Below are 21,182 nucleotides of genomic sequence, written 5' to 3' on the forward strand. Positions count from 1 at the left end.
CAAAGAGACTGATCCATCAGATATCTAAGTTTTAAAGAACCAGTACAAGAGAGAAACATGAGGCAAAGCAACTGACAACCTTTAAGGCCTCTTCTTGGCAAGAGGTTGGACACCTTAGATAGAAGAGGACTAAGCTACAGGAAAGAATGAATTATAAAATCTTATTTTGATAGCAGGCATACACATAGTAGCAATTTAGATTTGAGACTAGCCCCAGGCATTTTGCTTAGCCAATATTGTGAAATACTTTTAAAACATTAGAACAGAAAGTGCAATTTTCTGAAGACAAAAAACAAACCAGGAAGGAGGAGATCTCCTAAGGCTCTTCAGCAGACTGAAGTTTTCTCTTAATAAATGTAAATGCCATACATCATTGTTTTCCTGAGAGTGATTTTTTTACCCTTGGATTTTGCTTTTGTTTTGTTTTTCACATAACTGCTTTTTCATTGTAGAGTCATTTCCATGCATGTCTTCCTTGAGATAGCAAGGTGTTTAACTAAAAACTTTTTTTTTCACGTTATAAAGCAACACCACCAGAAATGAACCCCCATATTTTATATAGCTCTTATGTAGAAAAATGCATTTAGAAATTCTGTTGGTCTGCTAAAAATTCAAAACCTATGGAAGCACAACCAAGTATCACAGCAGTTTTCACAAAAGACAGTAGGAGTAGTACAGCAAACAACTTCATTTAAAAAGTCTAAGCTCAGTTCAAGACCCAAAGCAACTTTGGAAAAGATGATGAAGTTCACTTATGTGGAACAACACCCTTTCGGTCCTTTTTAGTCCTGCATGAACCCTAGAGAGAAGGGCAGGCTAGAAGGAGTAAATGGGGTAACCACACCTGTTTGTTCAAAGATGTTACAAAACTTCAATCATTCCTGTGCAAAAGAGGTAGATAAGTTGAGCGGGGAATTAAGGGACCTATAGTGTTCTACAGATGTCATTACAACCTAATTCAGTCTACAAAGCCTCTGGGATCAGTAGTGTACAAGTATTTCCCAGTTAAGACTGACAGGTCACACATCAAGTTTAAGAATTACACTTATCTATGCCTGCAGTTTGAGTATACCTAAATGCAAAAGCAAAGCTTAGTAACTCTTGTTTGGCTCTGCTCACATCCTGATCTGCAGCAAGCAGAGAGTGAAACATACCAAACAAAATGCTGAATGCTGAAGCAAGCTGGTGGACCAGATTAATTTTCTTCTGAAGCTGTTTGTGTTGACAAGGGAGGAAACAGAAGGAAAAGAAAGTGCACAGAAAACATCTGACAGTGTCACAAAAGAAACCATCGTACAATTACGAGAGTGCAAGCACAGTTCTAATTCCTCTCCACATGTCCTGTACCTCAAGGATTGCTCTTTTCATGCTAGAAGCAACACCTTCCCCTTCTCTTCTCAGCAAACAACTGCAAACAGGCTTGAGCGATCCCTGAAGTAGAGCAGTTCCTTTTGATCTTTCTGAGGGCTTGCAAACTAAAATGCTCTCACCTATAGGAAAAGAAAAAGAAGAAAAAAAAAACCCAAAACATTAATGACCTTAGTATTGCATCTTAACACCGTAATAGCTGAACATCAAGGACATATTATTGGAATGTAAAACTGTAGGTATTGTTGAAAAAGAGGAGTTAAAAAAAAAAAAAGAGAAAAACCTTTGCAACCTTGAACAATGTATATTCATTGCTATGTAAGAACTCCACAGGTGCATAACGCCTAAGAACTAAAAGCTTGGAGCAGGACAAACTTCAAAGTTACATTAGGCTGGTCAGTCTTGCCAAAGCAGCTAAGGAGCTTCCACTTTCACTTCTTGTTCTGGAATAGACTGGAACTGTAATACACAGTGGCATCAATTTTTCTTCTGCTGAAGATTCTCAAAAGCGAGAAGAAAACATAAAAGCTGCACAGCATTTTGACAGTTTGTGTTAAGACAACCAGCTTCTACTCCTGAAATAACACAGATACCAACGTAATTCAGAAATCCAAAGTTATTAATCTAAGTAACTACGCATTCTCTGAAATTTCCTATACACATATATACACACACACACACATACAATTTTAAGTATCTTAAGGATGGTTTCCACTGAAAGTACGTGAAAGTATGCCTTACCTTAAAATTCTTTATCAGATATTGTTAAGTTAAACCATAACTACCAAAATTCTGTGGGAGACGAAAAGGTGCCAAAGCCATGAAACAAAAATAAAAATAATGGGCCAATTCCTTTAATGAAATAATAATACGGACTACCCATGGAAAATGCAGTTGTCACGTAAAGGAGATTTTTTTCAACAAAGCCACTGCAGAGAAACTAGCTCCCTGGGAAACCTAGCTAGTTAGAACCTTTGCCAATTGGCACGGGGTAAGAATTATGGGTAGGACAGGCTTGCCATTGACTAAGAAGAGAGCGTTAGATTTGGATTAGCTGGACAGCAAATATCGTGATATGTTTATAATAACTTGTTAAGATTTAAATGCATGTAGTCTGGACACCAAGGTAATTTTGGTAGTGAGTATCTTAGTAAGATCCTAGGAATCTTAAGTTATGATAAAACCATAGCTGTGGTAAAGCTACAGTAATTAGCAAATTCAGAGGTAATGAATACACAACTACACTTAAGTTTAATGAACAGAATAAATACCACAAATGCAGTGTAGGTGAGTAACGAAATACAACTTAAACATGATTACATAAATTAATTACAGGATGAAAGACGTACTCAGAAGATGTGTGAAACTTTTGACACCTGTTGACCATGTACTTTTGCCAGAGCTGAGAGTACAGAAGATAAACTGCCCATACGCATTGTTTTGTGAAAGCAAACCTTATTTTGATTTTAGCAATAAAGAACGTTCACTCATTTTGTATTTGGGTTCTGATGCGACCTACAATTCCCTCTGAAAATGTGATAAATCTAACAAAAGATGGGTATCCACTTGGCTCTACATTATCTGACAGTCATTCAAGGCTTGGGGGAAACCCTTTTGCAAGATGCCACCGAGAACTTAAAGCCAGTAACAGCAACCTAGCAAACAGTGAGAAAAAAAAAAAGGGAACTAAGCTGTTCTAAGATCCCTTACTGAACATTTCAGATCAGAGGGGAAGTCTAGGTTAGCATCAGACTAGACAACTACCAGAAGACTCTGGCTACCTAGGCATAAAACTCCATTTAAAAGCAAAAAAGGCCCTATTATATTTCTAGGTTTTGTTCAGCAGTATCAAACAGCTTTACCTACTTCACCTTGGGAACATGACAGTTTTGATGAATGCAAAAACAATCCAATTTAATTTTCTAAAACATTGTTTTTAAATTTCCATCAAATCAGAAAAAAAAAATTAAAAATCAAAACCTGAGACAATCCAACACTATAGTGTTGGGGGAGGGGAGAAGGGAAGGAAGTCAACCCAACAGCATTTATGTTCTGTCTGTCAGCTGAATTTCATATCCACATAAGGCATTTTTTCCAGCTGAAGTTGCTGTCCTCCAGTCTCCCCACTCTGTGAAAGAGTAGCAGCTGGTAATGTAGCTTTATGTTCACATCCCAAAGACTCTGGAGTGGAAAAAAACGGTACATTCATGAAGCTCATCAGCATAGAATCAACTGCTTACTGTGCAAAACACAGTCACATCAGAACTGTCAAAAAAGGGTACTAATTATTGTAACTTGAAGAGGAAAAAAAAAAAGAAACTTCAAGGAATAATGTAATTTTACACCTGCTAGCTATACTCAAGTGACAAAGTCTGGAAAATTTCAAAATACAGCATGCAGCTGCCCTTTTCTTTAACACGTAGGGATAGCTCACAGAGATACAGGTCGTAAAATGTTCTGTTGCTATGCTACTCTGGCAAAAATAGAAATAAAATATAAGAAAATGTAAGAACAGTCTGCTTACAGAGGGTTCCAGCAGGCAGCAATCAAACCATCAGTAGGGCAAATCCCACTTCCCACTTCTGCTGAACTTATTTTCTACTGCGTTTATACTCGTATAATACAATTTTTCCAAATACCTTCCATGAAGACAAATTTCCATTGCAAATTAAAATAACAGGCAGGATTATTTTGTTGAACATCAATCAGTGCCGCTGTATGCATGAAGAAAACACATTATCTATGAACTACTGTTCGTATTCCCCTGTCTCTGTCACATTACTACATTCAAGATCTATAGAAGTCATGGTTAAGTTTAGCGGAAGTTTAATAAATCCAAATCAGAACTTCAGACAACAGAAGTTTGTCAGATTATGGTTGTAGACTAAACGCTTTTCTTACATTTTAGGCCTGTCCAATGAGAGTTTACTGTAAATTTTCTCACTGAAACTGTAAACACTTTAGTAAACTGACCATAAATCACAGAACTAAGGCAAATGAACACAGCCTTAGAAACTAACAAGAATTCAAAGGAGAAAATAGCCCGTTCTTGAAGTAACTGACATGTAAATACCAAAGTAAGTCTCATGCAGTGAAAAGAATCCCCTGGCAATTACATTTTTTACTCCATTAATACCAAACAAATTCATCTTGATTAACTTAATCATACTGAATACCAAAGGAATTCATCATGATTAGTCACTAATTGCAAAGCACTGCCCTGGATTTAATCAGGTTAACACTGTTCTTAGAGAATGTTAATAAAGCCCCTGCTTACCCTCTGTGTCTACTCCTTTCCTGCCAGCCCTTCCGGCCATCTGCTTGTAAGTGAGAATGTCCAGCAGTTTGCCACCAAACATGGGAGTTCGTATAATTACTCGGCGTGCAGGCAAATTCACTCCAGACGAGAGCGTTGAGGTTGCTGCTAGGACTCTAATCAAGCCCCGGCGAAAGGCTCCTTCAATGATGTCCCGTTCATCAAAAGTAAGACCTGAGGAGAGATGACTTCTAGCAAACCCAGTAATGGCGAAACTGCATTTAAGAGATAATAATATTACTGTCAAGCAAGGGGAAGAACAAACAAACCTAATGAACGTTCACCATTCAGCGTTAGGAACTGGAGTCACAACACTACCTCAGTTAACTTCTTTCAAACCATAAGTGAAACAAATTTTCACCATGAAGTTTTCATTATTCAATGTCAGTAATAGTTATGAACTAGCTTTTCTAAGGTGCATGTATGCATTGTAGCAAGATGAACAACTGTTTACTACATACCTACATGCACTGCAAGTACATAAATAAATAAATAAATAAATAAAATCAAAAGAAGAAAACTGGATGTAACAAACACAGTAGAGAATTAGGATTTGGTCATTTCCCATCCTGGAATCTTTCTTCATTTCCATTCTAGGTTACAGGTCTAATATGTATCTTTGTACATTTTCTTGAGGGCTTCAGGCCAATTTTATTTTTGAGAAAGAAATCCACACTCTGTAAGCATTTGGAATTATTCCCCCGACAAATTCAATGCCATAGCTACTGTTCTCTCTTCCAGAGTCAGTCCTTTCTCTCAGTGGATCAATGGGTGACATACACTATTACCTACTTAAGCAAGAAATAAAAGATCTAGCCAGAAGCATTCACAGCACATGCTCCTTTAATTTTTATTTTCATTGATATACACCTTCTATTTCCTCATCTAGTTCAGTATTAAGTTGAGGAAAATTGCTCTGAAATACTCTGACAGCTTTAGGGACAACCTGAAAATGCTTGGGCTGCAAATCAGTTAATTTTTCACGCATTTCACCAAAAAAAATTAAGTTGTATTTATAAAGTTGCTGTTACCCAACACAACAGAGAGAAGATTTATCATAACAACTAGTGAATTAAAGTCTTCGGACACAATAAAAGAATTTCACATTTACCTCTAACTGTGAGATTCTCAAAGCATTTTAATTCAGTCATAAACTATAGAAGGCATCAAAAAGCAACTGGTAAATTGCTGGTAACTACAGCAAAAAGAACCCATATGACTTGACCATTACAGAATTCAAGACCAAGATGTTCAGGAATACCTGCATGATGAAATGCCACTCCCCAGGGCAAAGTACGTTGGAGTACAGAGTCCAGGCCTGAGATAGAACGCTTTAGCTGATCCAGAACCTCATTGATCTCTTCTCTGTCCACAACAACTGGGGAAAGGGCTGAGTTTTTTGCAGAACCTTGAGAGAGAAAACATTTTTTACAGTTTTTACTAAAATTAATTTTCATTAAAGGCACTGTGCATACTACAGTCTTCTATTAACTACTTTTCTCTTACTCTCAGCCTGTTGCAAACTGTAGAATTCCCTGGCAATGATGTCTGCCAGCTTCTCACACCAGTTCTTGGATGGACAGAAAAGCAGGACCGAATGGCCATCACAAACAGTCTCATAACACAGGCTCACAATATGGTCTTCATCTCCCTGAATTGAGACAAAATATTTTCAATGCACTCTCACACTGAATGGGGTTTGTAAGTGTTGTCATTCTTCTGTGTCACAGTAGGAATCTTCTACTTCAAGTCAGAAATAGGAGCAAACAAAGAAGATGGAGCACTGTTATCTTAGTTTCTGTCTTGCTTTAGGAAGTCCAAACACTAGTACGACCACGTTGTGAAGGACGGCCCTAGACCTACCCATGAATAAATCTAAGGTTTTACATCTTCCTTTCACAAATCTTTCTGAATGAAGGCCACACAGCACACAGAAAAATCACTGCAACCTCCAGGTTGTGGCTAACAGCAGTGGGGAAGAACTAGGAAGAGCCCAGAGGCAAAACATCCCTCTACAGCAACTAAGGAAGACTTATCAACTAGGATGTCTGAACTAAAAGCATGAAATGTAGTAGTCCAAGCATCCCCAAGAAGATGCACCCAGCAAGCACTGCTGACCAAAGACTGCAAGCATTCTGAGAGCAGTGGAAGGCTTTTATGGATACTTGTACAGATGTGCATGCAAAAACCCACCGTTTACAGCTTGCCTTTTTGGTTTTAAGATCCTAAGAGAGTTCCTGCAACTGATACATTTTGCTTGGCTAAGCCAGATTCTCTTCCATCAAGCAGGCCAAAGGAGGAAGAGAAAAAACGTAGGTGTACAGTGAGAAATAAAAAGCACTCAAATGCAAATGAAAACTGGGGAGCAATGGCAGGACCTGCATATACACATCAAAAGCTCGATAAGGATTCAGCCAAATTCAGCAGAAGTGGTGAGGTCATCAAGTTCCCTTTCCTGGTCCAGTCTGAGGCACAGAACAGAAGTCTGAAGGTCCAGTGATTGATTTCAAGCCCAAGAGAATCACCTGGTCTTATAAAATAAGCCAACTCTCTTAAACTGTTGAGTCGTAAGCCTAGTTTAGCTCTTTCTCTCACTTAATTTAGTACCTATCCAAAGCAACTACTTCAAAAAATATCCAGAAAAGGAGATGTAACATCATATTCTCAATGTGAGCACATAAAAACAAGCTTCCAGATATTCTTGTCACAAACATTTCCTTTTGTTTCTAGGATCCTTTTTCTTTGCTGTGCCACCACACTACTGACAACAGAATGTTTGCGCACAACAAGAACCAGATGCAAAACATTCCAAAACATTGCTGGCATTCAGCCCATATCGTCCAACTACTACACGAGTATTGCACAAAGCAGCTGAAAGGACTGGGGAGAAAATTCACCCTTCAAAGACTTCACAGAAAAGTAACTTACAAGTAGGAAGTGCAAATTTCCCTTTTCTACCCATTTGGTCCTTCCAAATCATTACAGTATGTTAACTCTTCACTTTTCATATCCTTTTCAAACACGCAAAAGGACTTAAGTACTGAAAACAGATTCAGAAGAATCAGGATGGACATCTGCCTTCTAATCACTGACAAAATTAGATCATTTAGCAGTTTAAGATAAGGAGGGCTTCAATACCAGATTTTAATGCAAATATATTCTCCCAATGATTAATGCAAATTCCTTGGCCTAACCTGGAAATATCTACCTTCAATTATGAAAGTGAAGTAGATTCCAGGGCATAAGATAGAGTGGTGGGTAAGGGGAGAATCAAACTCTTTATACCTGTCAAATGCTCAGAAACAAGATAGCTGCAAAGTCAACTTTGTCTTCAAGAACGTCATGAGCATGAGCGTGGGTTTTTTTGTTTATTGTTTAAATCAGTAGAAGACAAAAAAATTTGTCCTTTGTTTGAGCATACAATCTCTGAAGTAAACAATGAAGTCAGAAATGTCATCTATTTAAAAAAAAAAAAAAAAACCAACAAACCAAACATACCAGTAGCTGTCTTTTTAACTTTAGCTGTAAAAAACATGTTATCCCAAAGCCACCACTCAGAGTTTTGTTACCTTCAGTTGAAGTTTGGGCTGGAATTCTCGCACTAAATTCATGGAAGAGTCATAAATGTTGCTGCCAATTTTCACCCACTCCTGGAGGGGCACAGGGCGAAAATCCGTACAGTATAGCTCTGCATCTAACCATGAGGCTAGAAGTCCCAAGTTAGGGAGGGTGGCACTCATGCCTACTATCTGTATCCCACCAAAACCAGAACCGGTCATCTTCGCTTGTCTAGAAGTGGTTAAAAGAAAACAGAAGTTAGTGACAACACAGGCTACTGTTCTGGAAAACAGCATGCAGAAAAACTAACTCAGTCTATTTCGTTCTGTGATCTAAAGTGCAAAGCTTTTTTTTTTTTTCACCTTCTTGAAAAAGAAACAAGCCATACTCCTTTTAGCAAACACAGGTCATGCATTGATAGCAAGATAATTCAACTTTTTATCATTTTGGACTTAAAAATTTAAGCCATAGCCTGAGTGCGTATTTAGAGAAACTGAAAACAAATAAATAAATCAACTATTTCCTCGCCATTAACAAAACATGGCAATAAAGGAATGGCTCAGTTTCCACTGCAGTCTTTCTAAGTTTAAATGCCTTAATTAAAACACTTCCATTTGTTTCAATTTCAGGAGAAAAAATACTAGACTAAGGTATTTCTAGAGCTGGGAACCAAAGCCCTTAGTTCAGCAAAGAAGAAAGCAGCTTCAGTTCTAAAAGTGCTGAACAGCAGCTTCCACTAAAGGCAGTGAGAAGTAATGGACTCTTGAACTTAGACTTGAAAACACAAACCATTAATTTAGATACCCAAATGTATATTTCAATTCAGGCTTTTACATCCACACAGTAGGGGATTTTTTGTGCTCCTAAGCCTACATTTTAAAACTATTCATTTGCATTGCACTGAGCCATAAATTGTGCCTTTAGAAGAGAAAATCAATGTGAGCTCAGAAACAGCCTGAACCTTCCTGGAAGATCACGGTAATCCTGGCAAAGACAACACAGAGGAAACAAGACTACCCAAAAGCTAGAGTAAAAAGCAGCAGTCACTGACAACAAAGAAATAAGGAAGATGTGGAGAGGCAAACTCTCTTACCCAAGCTCTTCAAGCATTTGCTAGTACAGCTTCCCCATCTCGGTTGCAGATTTCACCCCTAAAACAACTTTTGACCTTCAAGGATTAAAAAAATACCAAGTTCCACAACACTCTCTTTGACTGTCAAGGAGAAAAATCTGCTGCAAAATTTTGGCTGGGTCTGCAAAATCCTCATGTAGAAGCAAAAGCATCTACGTTGGCAACAGCCATCAGAGAACATTCTCTTGGTGCAAAGACACAGCCTTACTCTTCAGTGGGTCATCCCCCTAACCAGTTAAAGAGCTCTTAAAAGCACTGCTCATTCTGATAAAAGGTCAGGCTAGATAGTGTTTAAAGAATTTGGATAAAGAGGTTCCCGTTAAATAAAAAAAAAAAAAAAAAAAAAAAAAAAAAAAAAAGCCCCCCAGCCTCCACAGCCTTGGAAGGATGTTTGAGAGAAAACGTGGTCTTCAACTCCAGGAATCTCAAGTGGATTCCAAAACAAAAGTAATGGCTACCTCCTTCGTATCAGTAAGTGGTACGGGGAATCCCTGTCAACTTGACCATGACAGAGAGATGAAGGATCTGGGCCCCAGCACCTACATGGTGAAGGCTGAAGTATTGCATCTTCAAGGGAACATCCCTTGATGCCTCTTTCCCCGACAAATGTTTTCTCCTTCCTGCTCCTTCAACACAAGGGAGGAAAGCAAGAGAGCAGTCCTGCATCTGTGCTGCAGCTACATGATAAGCCAGGGTAAAAGGAGTGGCAAAGCCACTCACGTTGCTCTGAAGCGTACTGGCTCCCAGGACTTATGAGGAGAATACAAGAAAAAGTCAAAAGTGATTAGACCCAGAACATTGCTGGATCCTGAAAATCAAGATGGGAAATACTGGCTAAAATGTCTGATGGACAGCCAATGTATAAATGGCAGTTCCCCCAGAACTAAATAGGTAGTCTGTGCTTAGCCCAGCACTGGTACAACTCACAAGACAGGAAGCAGCAGAGAAAACTGGCAAAATCTGGCTTTTGGTGCTAATGCAGCAGTTGATTTTGACTCTTCTCTCAGAACCACCAGTAAGGATTAAGACCTATACAACATCTCCTCCAATTGCCCTTGTCTGTGTTCAGGCACTATGGAGCAGCTAGACAGGTTGGTGCTGGGGATCTAGATACTGAATTCTTAAAAGCCTCTAAAGCTGTTCTGAAACATTTAATCTGTTCCCCAGTGTCCAATCAGTTGTGCTAAAAGCAAGAAACCATGCAACCACTAGGCTATCGCATGTGATAAACAAAACCACAGATCACCCCAAGCAGAGCTAACTAAGCAGGATACTGGCACATCCTCTTAAGTCTTCTGATCAATTCACCATTGACAAGTTAACAGAATGCCCACTCTTCTACAATACCCAAATGTTTCAGTTGGATAAATACCCCTTTCCATGAAACACTGAAAAATTAAGCAGGGCAAGTCCGCTAGCGAAAATGTTAAAAGAAGTCCAAAGTTTAAAAAAAAAAGTAAATAGGCTAAAAAGTAAATGAAAGCTTCAGCCTTATTTCTTTTCCTGAGAGAATGAATCCCATGGTAGCACACAAATTGAAAACCATGAGGAAAAGAGGTTTTGACTACAACAGCTAGCCCCGAGAGGTGGTATGATGAGACCTTAATAACCAAAATAGTCTAGGTCATCATTCTCATAAAAACCCTGGAGCTAACCCAAATTTCCAATCACCCAGATAACAAAATATTTAGAGCCATCCATAATTTAGCATTAAAAGACAGATATCCTGGTCTACCCACCGTTTTGCAACCTTCTCTGTAATATATCTAACTTTGGTCAGAAGGAGTTCCAGCAGATATCCTCGATGAGAGTCTCCCAGCATGTGCAACTCATCCACAACCACCACTCCTGGTAAAGAGAAGCACTCAGGTCATATCTGACAAAACTGCAAACTAAGAACAGGTAGCCTCAATCCTTTCATATTCCACATCATGAACTGAAATTTATGTTCACAAATCCAGCTGTGCTTACCAACATCACTATGGCTTCCTTCTGTCACTGATTCTTCTAAAAGACACAAATTATGACCAATGTCATAACTTTTCACACACACCCCCAACCTCACACACAAAACATCAGCTTTTATAAAAATAATGGTGGAGTTGTTAGTCTGGCCACCACACAAAACAGTACTGCAGCATCTATACTGTAACCTCTCTGCAAGTAAAAACACCCGGGCTGCAGAATATCTGGAAAGGAACATTCCAGCACCCAAATGAGTTAGTCAAAAGCATTGACATAACTGTCTTAGTTAAAAACATTACTCCTTACTAATACAGTAATGTCAGAAAAAAAAAAACTAGAGCAGATGTAACTACACTGGCACAGCCTGCTTCCTATTATGTCTTTTCTCACTAACCAAACCTGAATGAACTCTACTATTTAGCTTTGGCTTTCTAATGAAAAAATCCTTATGTGACTGCTCTGTTGTCGTCCTACCTCCTGCAAATTACTTTTTAATCTATTAGCCACCTCCATCAAATTTGTAAGATGTGTAGAAATACTGAAAAGGATAACATCTAAAAAGCTTTCTGAGTATCAGGAGCTGGAGACAACCGACCAGATTAGGGTCTCCCCTGAGGAGAAAACACAGAGCTACTACAACTCAGCCACCCAGCACACCTCCTGCACACATCCCAACTAACAGCAATATGTACCCTTTCTGGCCATCTGACATGGTCACCGGGACATGGAAGAGGCTGATGGAAGATTAAAACCAAACAAACTAAAAAAAAAAAAAAAAGCAGGGGATAGAGGACACCACGTGTCATTAGTTCCGTTGCTGTAGAATTTTTTTTTCATCTTTGATGCAGCTATGTAATATCTTCCTGGTGCAGCTAAAATAGCAGGAGCTTAAGGGCAAATGTGACCTTATATTATCTGTTTCAATGCTATTTTTCCTTCTCATTTTTTTTCTCTCCTTCCTACGTATGTTCCTTCTCTCTCCGTCTGTTTTCTCCCTCCTTTTCTTTCAAGCCACTTAAGTTAGAAAAGAGTGCTGCACTGCTTCATCAGGCTCTTTTACAAACTCCCACCCATCCAGCTCCTCTGTCTTCCTGTACTTCCTCTATTCTGTGCTCGCTTGTAAAAAATGGTAATTCATTGGTCACCAAATAGACATTTATTCAGAACCAGAAAAAGCTTCTTCCTGCTTCCCCGTACAACAGTCTGCCTCAATTCTCCCAGCAGCTGAGACAGGACAGTGTAATCAGATATCTACCAAAGTAAAATTCAAACAAGTTATCTTTCCAGTCTTTGTGCCAAGCAGCAGCATATTTTGCTTCCTGAAACAAAGCACAGAACACTAGTGGTACCTACAGGCCAAAGCACGGGGCATGCCACTATTTGTTGCATGGGCCACTTGTTCTATACCTTCTGCTACTACTCAGCTATAATAAATATTCAAGCCCACGTTAAACCTGTGTACTGTATTACCCTGGTAGCCTGCAAGCTGGTGAGACCTGACTGTCACACCTGCACAGTGCTCTCCTCTATTCAAGCAGTACTCAGAACACATCCACTGGGATAACACAGCAGGAGCAATCAGGCAAACAGTATTTTTCACAAAGCTATCCTCATCTTAAAATGGAATTGCAGCCAAGGAGGACTACAGGTCCCAGCATGCAATGGTATCTTCTACTCAACAACAAGCTCAGGAGTGCAAGCGGGGCCAGAATTTCACCATACTATTGCTACTGAAAATGAGGCTAGCCTCAGTCTCCTCTTTCTGCCTGCAAATTAGGTGCATCCCTAGAAGACTGCTGAAAAAAAAAACCTACTCAAAAGTACCTGAGAGCTATCACACATGTTTATTGCAGAATAACTAGGCTGCCTTAAGTCCACATCCTGTTTAAAACTAAAAAGTTCTGAATGACAGGCAGGAAGGATGTGATAATTTTTTTTTAAATACAATTAAATAGTAATTTTTTAATTTCAAGTTCAAATTAAGAAAAGAAACAATTATCACAACAGCACATTATAAATACATTCACAGCTGATACATTGAGAAGGCAGCAGATTCTTCTCTAATCCGCTTCCTAAAAATGCCTTTAGCATCAGTGTCAAGAGGCTGGACAACAAGAGGAATATCATCTCCTGTGTACCTGGATGTTCAAAACTGACATACGTTACATAATAATTAGCAACGCAAAATTGCTTTTAACTGCTTCATACAGCAAAGAGAGCTCTTCCAGGCAGAGGATTTGAGTTTCTCTCAACAATTTCCAAAGGCAACATGAGCTATCAGCAGGGGGTTGACATCAACAAAAGGAACAGCTCAAGCTTGAGATGGAATCCAGCCAGAATTGCAGTCATCGCCCAATAACTCCTCTCAAAAGATAAAACACCCTCGTTACGAACTGTTCTAAATTTAGAATTAATTAGAAGACGAGGTTCAATCTTGCTGTTTCAGACAAGCTTGCTTTAGGTGACAGTTAAACTGGCATTTTCAGCTCATGCCTGTATTTTGCAGCTTTATGAAAATTTATCTCCAAATAGAAAATTTGACAATTTCTTACTTTAAAGATGATTTTTAAACTCAATTGTAATTTAAAAATTAATTTCAAATAAGCATAGAAGAAAAAAAACCACATTTTTACCCCTACTTCAGTTATACAGTTATTGGGCATAAGGAAAACAGAGGGTTGCAGCAGAGGTGTTTTCAAATGGTGAAAGAAAAACATCATGCTTTAAGGAGGTATCAGTGTTGAGAACACATATTCAAACTCAAATCTTGTAATCACTTGGCTGGTTATATGACTCTTCTCAGTTACATTTATCTTAGCACAACAAAATGTAAGGATGGAATGGAGGTACTGACCAATGGAATTTGGCATATCTCTAGCTTCTGAAAGATGGGATCATTAAACAATACATTTTAGTCTACTGAGTATGCTTCCAAGGCATCCAAGCCAACATAAATATGGAGATCGCGACCCCACTCTGCCTTATGTTAGCAGTACAGCTTGTACAGTGTGGTGACCTAGGATCAAACTAACCCTATTTAAAACAACCAAAAAAACCCCTAAACTAAGTAGCCACATAGTGAAATTACAAACTGCATGATCCTCAGTTCTCTTGCAAGGGAAGGGATGAAGATACACATTCAAGAATTGGGCTGGACAGCAGGAGCCTCAATTCGAATCAGCTTAAAATGCTGCACAACCACAGTCATCCACTCATCTTCCAGCCTATTGGCAGCCTAAAGCCTACTGGCAGCATTCATGGTGATCCAGTCCCTATAGATCTAGATGTGAATGTGTTATCCCACAATCTCACACTCTGACAAAACCTGCAAGGCTTTATTTCCCTTATTCTCTCTTGTGTTTAAAAAACTCTTTTGGTATCCAGAGCTGCAGATGCCCATGGAACAGCAGTTTCACAGGCGGAAGTCTCAGAGCAGTCTGATACTCATCTAGTTTTCTTAAAATAGCAACCAGCTGTGTTACAGGGCAGAATGAAGATGGGATTACTGTATAAAACATAAATGGGTTTAGCTTTACTGAGCAGGGAAACAAAGAGAAGAACAAATTTCCAACTGGCCTGGGATAACATGGCTCTCTCCAAGCACACCCTACAAACACAGGGCTTCTTCAGGTTTTATATCTCCTCTTGAACACTAAATTAAATACTACCATTATATAGTGGCCATCAGGGCCACAGTGATCCAGAAGTCAACGTTACAAGGACAAAGGGCTTGTAAGTGAACTACAAGAGAGCAATGAATGTCACAGCCCTCCTAGTCACCATGCCTACCCAGAGGACCTCTATGTATTCACTCCACTTATTTGGACCCAGATGAGCACCAAACACAATTCCTTGTCTTCCTTGAGTTAAGTGAAGCTGAACCATGGATGTCACAACCTCTGTCCCAAACAAATGAACACAGATACATACATTGTTGAACTCAAACATATCCCAGACATTTAAATCAATGTCATTAACTAGAAGACCATTTATAGCTATGGGAATCACTGTTTATTGCTGCTAATCACTGTCCACTGATTTTCATCCATGTCAGACAAACTGAACCTGCAGCTTCTACCTACTCACTCCCCAGCCACTGAGCTACGTAGAACAGTCCTGACTGCGTTCCTAAATCCAAATCAGAGGTGTTCTGAAAAAAGAAAAATTGCTCAGTTTTTTTATATGGCACGTCTGTCACATACAGAACTGAGCAAATACAAAGTATCCCATGATTTCACATGTACTTGGAGTGTGTAATAAACCTTATCCCCCCAGTGGTCAAGCCTTAGTATTTTACCCAGTGAGTCCATTTTGTTTTCTTCTATTAGCCTGTTGATTAGACTGTTGGCTTTCTCAATGGTGCAGACAGCAACATCCAGAGCAGAGAAACATCCAGCAGGAGACATGCTTCCCATGTAGCCTTCAACTCTCACATCCACCTCCTGAAACAGGGCCTGTTTTTCAAAGATACAGCATGTCATGCCAAGGTTACAGCTCTGAATTCTGACCAATGCCTGCTGAAATCACATAAAAGCCTGCATCCTACAACCGCAATTTCTAATACTTATAATGCAAACTAATCAGATTAAAGCCATAGCTGAGCCAGTTACTGCTACTTTTTTCCCCCCCACTGTCGTTTTTTATTTCCAAAGCAGACACCACACAGCACAAAGTGTACATAACTGAGTAAGTTAAACCACAACAGATGGGGACCACTGTTTTGCATGAAAACATTTACTATTAAGAAGGTTAGAGAACACACAGTGCAACAGTTTATAATACCAGTGGGTTACATACAAAGAAGCCTTGCTCCTGAGAAATCTGTGACAAAAGCCCTATGTTTGAGACCCCAAACACAAAGATGTCACATCTCCCAGCTGAAAGTCAAGAAGCAACAACTTCTTTTCTTCCAAGGCTTATGACTGCAGTGCCAAAGCTTTGGCACATTACATACTGCATTAACAAAAGGTACAAGTGTTCGAACCAGATGGGTAGGATACCATACGATTTCAAGTATTTGCAGCTACAGACAAACCTTAGGCCAGGAGCAGTAGAACACAGCATCAATAATCCTCCAGCTTTACAAGATTAAAGCAAAAGCATGTGTCCATTAGCAATCACTACAAAGTAGCTTTTGCACTCAGTTTGTAACATTTCCTAGCAATTTGCGAGGTTAAGATATCATCCCAGTTCACTAACATGCAGAATGTCTTAAATGTCAGAAACTATAACAAAAATGCCTGCTGGTTTTGTATTTGGTTTTAGTAATTGTTACTTTGACGTATTACCTAACAGACACAATATTTTATATGAAAGTCTTTCAAGAATTTTTTTTTTTTGTTTTTTAAAAAAAAAAGACTGTTCCCTCTGTAATTTTGTTTTTAAATAGCTGGGGTGAGGAAGCCAAGACATAACCACATTCTGTCAGAACATATTTTTTCGCAAATTCCAAGTGAAATCAAAGGCACAAAATTCTGGTGGAATACCCCAAGGAAAGCTAAAATAGAAAGTTCTTCCAGATAATGTCAACACCTTCCCTTTGTAGTTTTTCAGACACAATCTCTAGTTAGAAAATTCCTTTAAAGTTTGTATATTATTAAATCTGTGAATAAATGCAAGTAACAATGCTTTAATAGTCAAAGCTGAAATAAAATGTTTTAATCAACTCCTTACATTTTTCCAAGTTTCCCCTTTTGGCTAAAACTTTCATTTTTTTATCTCCAACTTAGAACAAGAGCAAATTTTAAATTATCTACAAATCCTTTCTGAAACAACTCTGCGATTTTTTTTTTCCTCAAATCCATGCAAAAATGTCTAACTTTTTAAAAAATGTGACCCAACAACTACAACCCATAAATTTACCCTCCTTGACTGCTACTTACCTGCAGATAGTATTTTTTCTCCTTTGCCACAGAGACAAAGGGAAGGATGAGAAGAGCTTTCTTACGAGTCTCCAGGACTCGCTTCAAAATAAGCAATTCTGCAACAAGAGTCTTTCCAGCACTGGTAGGAGCTGGGGGGAAAAAAATAAAGTTTTTAATTACTTTTAATGTTAAAAAAACATCTAAGGAACAAGCATCATAAAGCTAGCATAGGAAACAGTTACTGGAGAACTTGGGGCAAGGTTCTTCAGCTGATTCCCCTCTCCCACAGGCACATTTGCAGTTAGCCCCATTAAGGGTCAAGACTGCAAAGTATTTCTCTTCTAGCCTCTTCCATCATGTTACCAAGGCTTGTGTTCTCATCTCTGTTCCAGAAGCAACAGCAGCTTAGAGATAAGCAAGGGGAAAAAAAACCAACTAAACAAAAAAAGACCACTACAGTCTCTCGGTTGGACAGGAGACCTCAGCCACCACCTTACTGACCTAGCCCATAACTGTATTAACCCCTCCTGCTTGGCAAGCATTGCTGTTTGCCATCTATCAACCACAGAAGACTGTGGAGGAGATGCCACATGCTGCAGGACAGCCATTACCCAGCAAACAGGCCCAAAGTCTTCTGGAAGCAAGTAAATAAAACTCAAATCCAAACCTAAGAAAATCACATACCCCCCCTCTTTTAAGTTCTTCATCCTCCCAGTGCTGCTCTGGGACCTTCTTCCCATGGAGAGTAGACACCCAAGCTGTCGTTTCCCACAGGTTTCTAGTCCACCAGTCCTACTTCTCCTTCTGCATCACTCCCCACCCCCATACACTAAGTGAAGAGAAACTGAAAAAATTGGCTATTAAATAAAATTTTCAGAAGTATTTCTATCTAACATTGCTATTATCATTCAGTTCCTGACTGACATAGTCTATAACAAAAAAAGAGAGTCATCGTTAACTGACTCCTAATTATCAGTTTCTAAAGGAACATTAAGAGAGAAAATGGGGGGGGAAAAAAAAAAAAAAAATCTTTCCTCACAACTAAAAAGGAGTCTGTCAAGCCAGGTCTGAGGTACAGCGATGGGACAGATCTTAATGGGGTGTCTCCAGAAAAAAATTGGATCTTGACCTTTTTATCTGCCAGATCAGCACCCTCCAGCACAAATATATTCTTGTAAACGGCACTGGGAAAGTTAGGAGGGACTGGTTTTGTCAGATGTTTGCATACCTGAGTAAACTAGGTTCTTCCCTTCCAGAACTTGACCGAGCATTAGGCATTCTGCTTGCCATTCAAACATCTGTACTACTCCCAGACTGTGGTATTTCTCCAGAACTGCTTTGGGAAGACCCCAGCTTGCAAGGAGCAACTTGTCTGCTTGGTCTTCAGGAACATTTACCCGCTGATGCTGCCCTTTGGGAGGAGAAAATAAAAAAATAAGTCAGGTATCATCCTTGAATCTGAGGTCACTTAGGTTATACACCTAAAGGTCAAAATTCTCTACAAGCTCCTGTATTATGAGAAAAGGTAATAAGAAACTATCTTCCCTATGTTTTTATATATTTCCTATGGATGTTTCACCATTCTTCTTATCTCCTGATATTTTTTCAATTTTTCCTCCTATAAGGTTTTCCACATTCAAATCGTTTCTTCACCAAACTCTCACTCTGATATTTGCTTTTGAGACACAGCAGCCATTACCAAATACATACTCAAACAGAGTTTCCGCATTGATTAATATAACAGCATTACAATGTGTTTGCCATCTCATCTAGACTGTTTCCTTTCTAAATTACTGCTACAGAAGACTTCAGTAATCCTGACAGATTACAGAACTGCCCAGGCTTTTTTCTTGCTTTACGGGTGAATTAAAAAAACAACATAAACCAAACAAGCAGCTCAAGCTCCTCTGCACAATGCGCGCAACTTCAGTTTATCAACACTGATTAGTATTTTTACCACATTGCCCGTTCCCCTAGCTTAATTAAGTTCCTTGCTGTTTACTTCTTGTCTTTATAACCCTAAATAATTTTGTGCCGGCTACAGATATTGCCTTCTCCCTCCCCTCCTCCTTCCTTTTTCCAAATCATTAAGAAAACTCAAACTTTTTGTCCCTTTCCTCGTCTAACGAAAATGGGTTTCTGATCCACAGTAATGCCTCCCCTAAAACCCGTGACTATATGGTTCCCATAACAGCATTTTTTGAAAGACCTTGTCAAATCAAGATGAAAAACAAGCAATTGTGTGTACTGACTCTACTGTACCCATTCTTTTACTGGCACATTCAAAAAATTCTAAAATAAATTCCCCGCATATAAGGGGAGGCTTGATTGGAAATACTAGTGTGCATAAGCAGCCAGTATTTTTATTCTCAATACACTAAAAATTTCAACTGCCTTCTTGAGGCTAACTCCAACCTAGCTGTTAGTGGTGCATGATCATTCTCCCCCCCCAAATATATAAAAAAGCTGATATAGCTTAGCTCTGAAAGCTTTGTTTCACTTTGTATAGGCAAAGTACCATACAAATACTAAACAAGAAGTGGAGCAGCATCAGGAGAGAACAGCAGTACTCCACAAAGCAGAACCGGCTTCCCAAGGGGAATTTAGAGCAGACCAGATTTGTCTATCCTAAAATGTGACTAATATGGCAGAATTAGAAATCAGAAACGGAAAAAGAAAAAAACCCTACATGATGGGATCTCAAGCTTCTTTCCTAATGTTAAAACCAATTAACTACATGTAAAAGTTGGAATGAGTAAAGGATTATGCGATTCTGCTGTTTGAAGGGTATCTATAGATTAGCACTGAACATGAGTTTGAAAACCTGTGCCTTAGGGGTCCTTAAAGATCTATGTACACAAGTATACCACTGACACTAACCTCTTTTTTAACTACTAGGAAAACACTTAAGAAAGATACATGTTGTTGGTTAAAAGCATTGGGCATTAGATTTTTCTGAAAGAAAACCCTTCCAGAATGTGGGGCCAGCTGGACAGAGGAGTGCAGCTTACTGAAACATCTCTGAGGAGTTGTCCTGTGGAAATATACGCACTGCCTTGCTCAGCTCCATTTGCAGAAGCTGACAAAATTGTATCTTGCAGAACATAATCACATCAGGGAGAAGATAAGACACGACTAGACACGACTGGAAAAGAGGCTGAGAGATGTAAACGTTTTAGAGAGTTACAGAAAAACTGCAAAAGAGGTGAAGCTACAAGGCGTTACACAAACATCTTAATTTCAGATGTTATATGCATATCAATGCTGTATACATCTTGATTTCTGTCTTGACTCAAGAGCACAATAAGCTGGTAAAATGTATTGCATCCAGAAGCATCATCTTAAGTGGTCCTGGCTGGCAGCAGGACCACTTTGTGTGACATCTTGCCACAAGATGTTTGTATAACACCAGATGTTTGTATAACACCTTGTATAGACAGGCAAGATGTCGTATTAAAAAAACCTTACTACACATCTCTGCATTTGCAGGTATCAGGGCATCAACCAGGACCACTTAAAGTGATGCCTCTTGATGCAATACGCTTTATCAGATTACTGTATTCTTGAATCAATCAAGTAACGTAGGTAAACCTCGCCGCATATACCAAAGAATACAGACTATACTGATTGTTGTATTATGGTAGCACCTAGAGGCCAAGTCAAGAATAAGGCCCACTGTTAAAAGACATGCAGTGAAACGAGCCCGACCTCAGAAGCATGCACAGAACATTATTTTTCTTACCTTCCTCAACTAAACAGCGAATAGGCCAGGAAGATCCTTCGCTTCGTGTTTGTACCCTACCACCCTTGTCAACATAAGCACATACCTCAGCTGCAGCCGCTGCCCCGCAAGGGTGAAAGGAGCGGGCGAAGCGCCGGTGCTTTCGCCCGAGGGCAACGGCCCCGCACCCTGGGCCGGGAGCGTCCCGGAGGGTCCCCGACGCCTCCCAGCACCGCCCCGGGCCGGCGGGAGGCGCCT

At 39.4% G+C, this 21,182-nt stretch overlaps 2 protein-coding genes across 2 annotated transcripts in view; both read right to left on the reverse strand.

Annotated features, from left to right (window-relative positions):
• POLQ (DNA polymerase theta) overlaps positions 1 to 18,932 on the reverse strand; it is a 51,995-nt gene extending 33,063 nt beyond the window's left edge. The window contains exons 1-10 of the mRNA XM_035894604.1: positions 18,914 to 18,932; positions 18,432 to 18,614; positions 17,222 to 17,352; positions 15,637 to 15,793; positions 11,114 to 11,222; positions 8,254 to 8,473; positions 6,191 to 6,335; positions 5,946 to 6,092; positions 4,646 to 4,858; positions 1,348 to 1,490 (exon numbers count right to left, since the gene is read on the reverse strand). Of these exons, the coding sequence (XP_035750497.1) occupies positions 1,348 to 1,490; positions 4,646 to 4,858; positions 5,946 to 6,092; positions 6,191 to 6,335; positions 8,254 to 8,473; positions 11,114 to 11,222; positions 15,637 to 15,793; positions 17,222 to 17,352; positions 18,432 to 18,614; positions 18,914 to 18,932 (1,467 nt within the window). The remainder of the gene's footprint in view (positions 1 to 1,347; positions 1,491 to 4,645; positions 4,859 to 5,945; positions 6,093 to 6,190; positions 6,336 to 8,253; positions 8,474 to 11,113; positions 11,223 to 15,636; positions 15,794 to 17,221; positions 17,353 to 18,431; positions 18,615 to 18,913) is intronic.
• METTL16 (methyltransferase like 16) overlaps positions 18,539 to 21,182 on the reverse strand; it is an 18,880-nt gene continuing 16,236 nt past the window's right edge. The window contains exon 8 of the mRNA XM_035894558.1: positions 18,539 to 18,614. The gene's annotated coding sequence lies outside the window, so the exon portion shown is untranslated. The remainder of the gene's footprint in view (positions 18,615 to 21,182) is intronic.

The sequence above is a fragment of the Egretta garzetta genome, unplaced genomic scaffold (assembly GCF_000687185.1).
Source record: "Egretta garzetta isolate BGI_Z169 unplaced genomic scaffold, ASM68718v1 scaffold85, whole genome shotgun sequence".
Classification (NCBI taxonomy): Eukaryota; Metazoa; Chordata; class Aves; order Pelecaniformes; family Ardeidae; genus Egretta; species Egretta garzetta.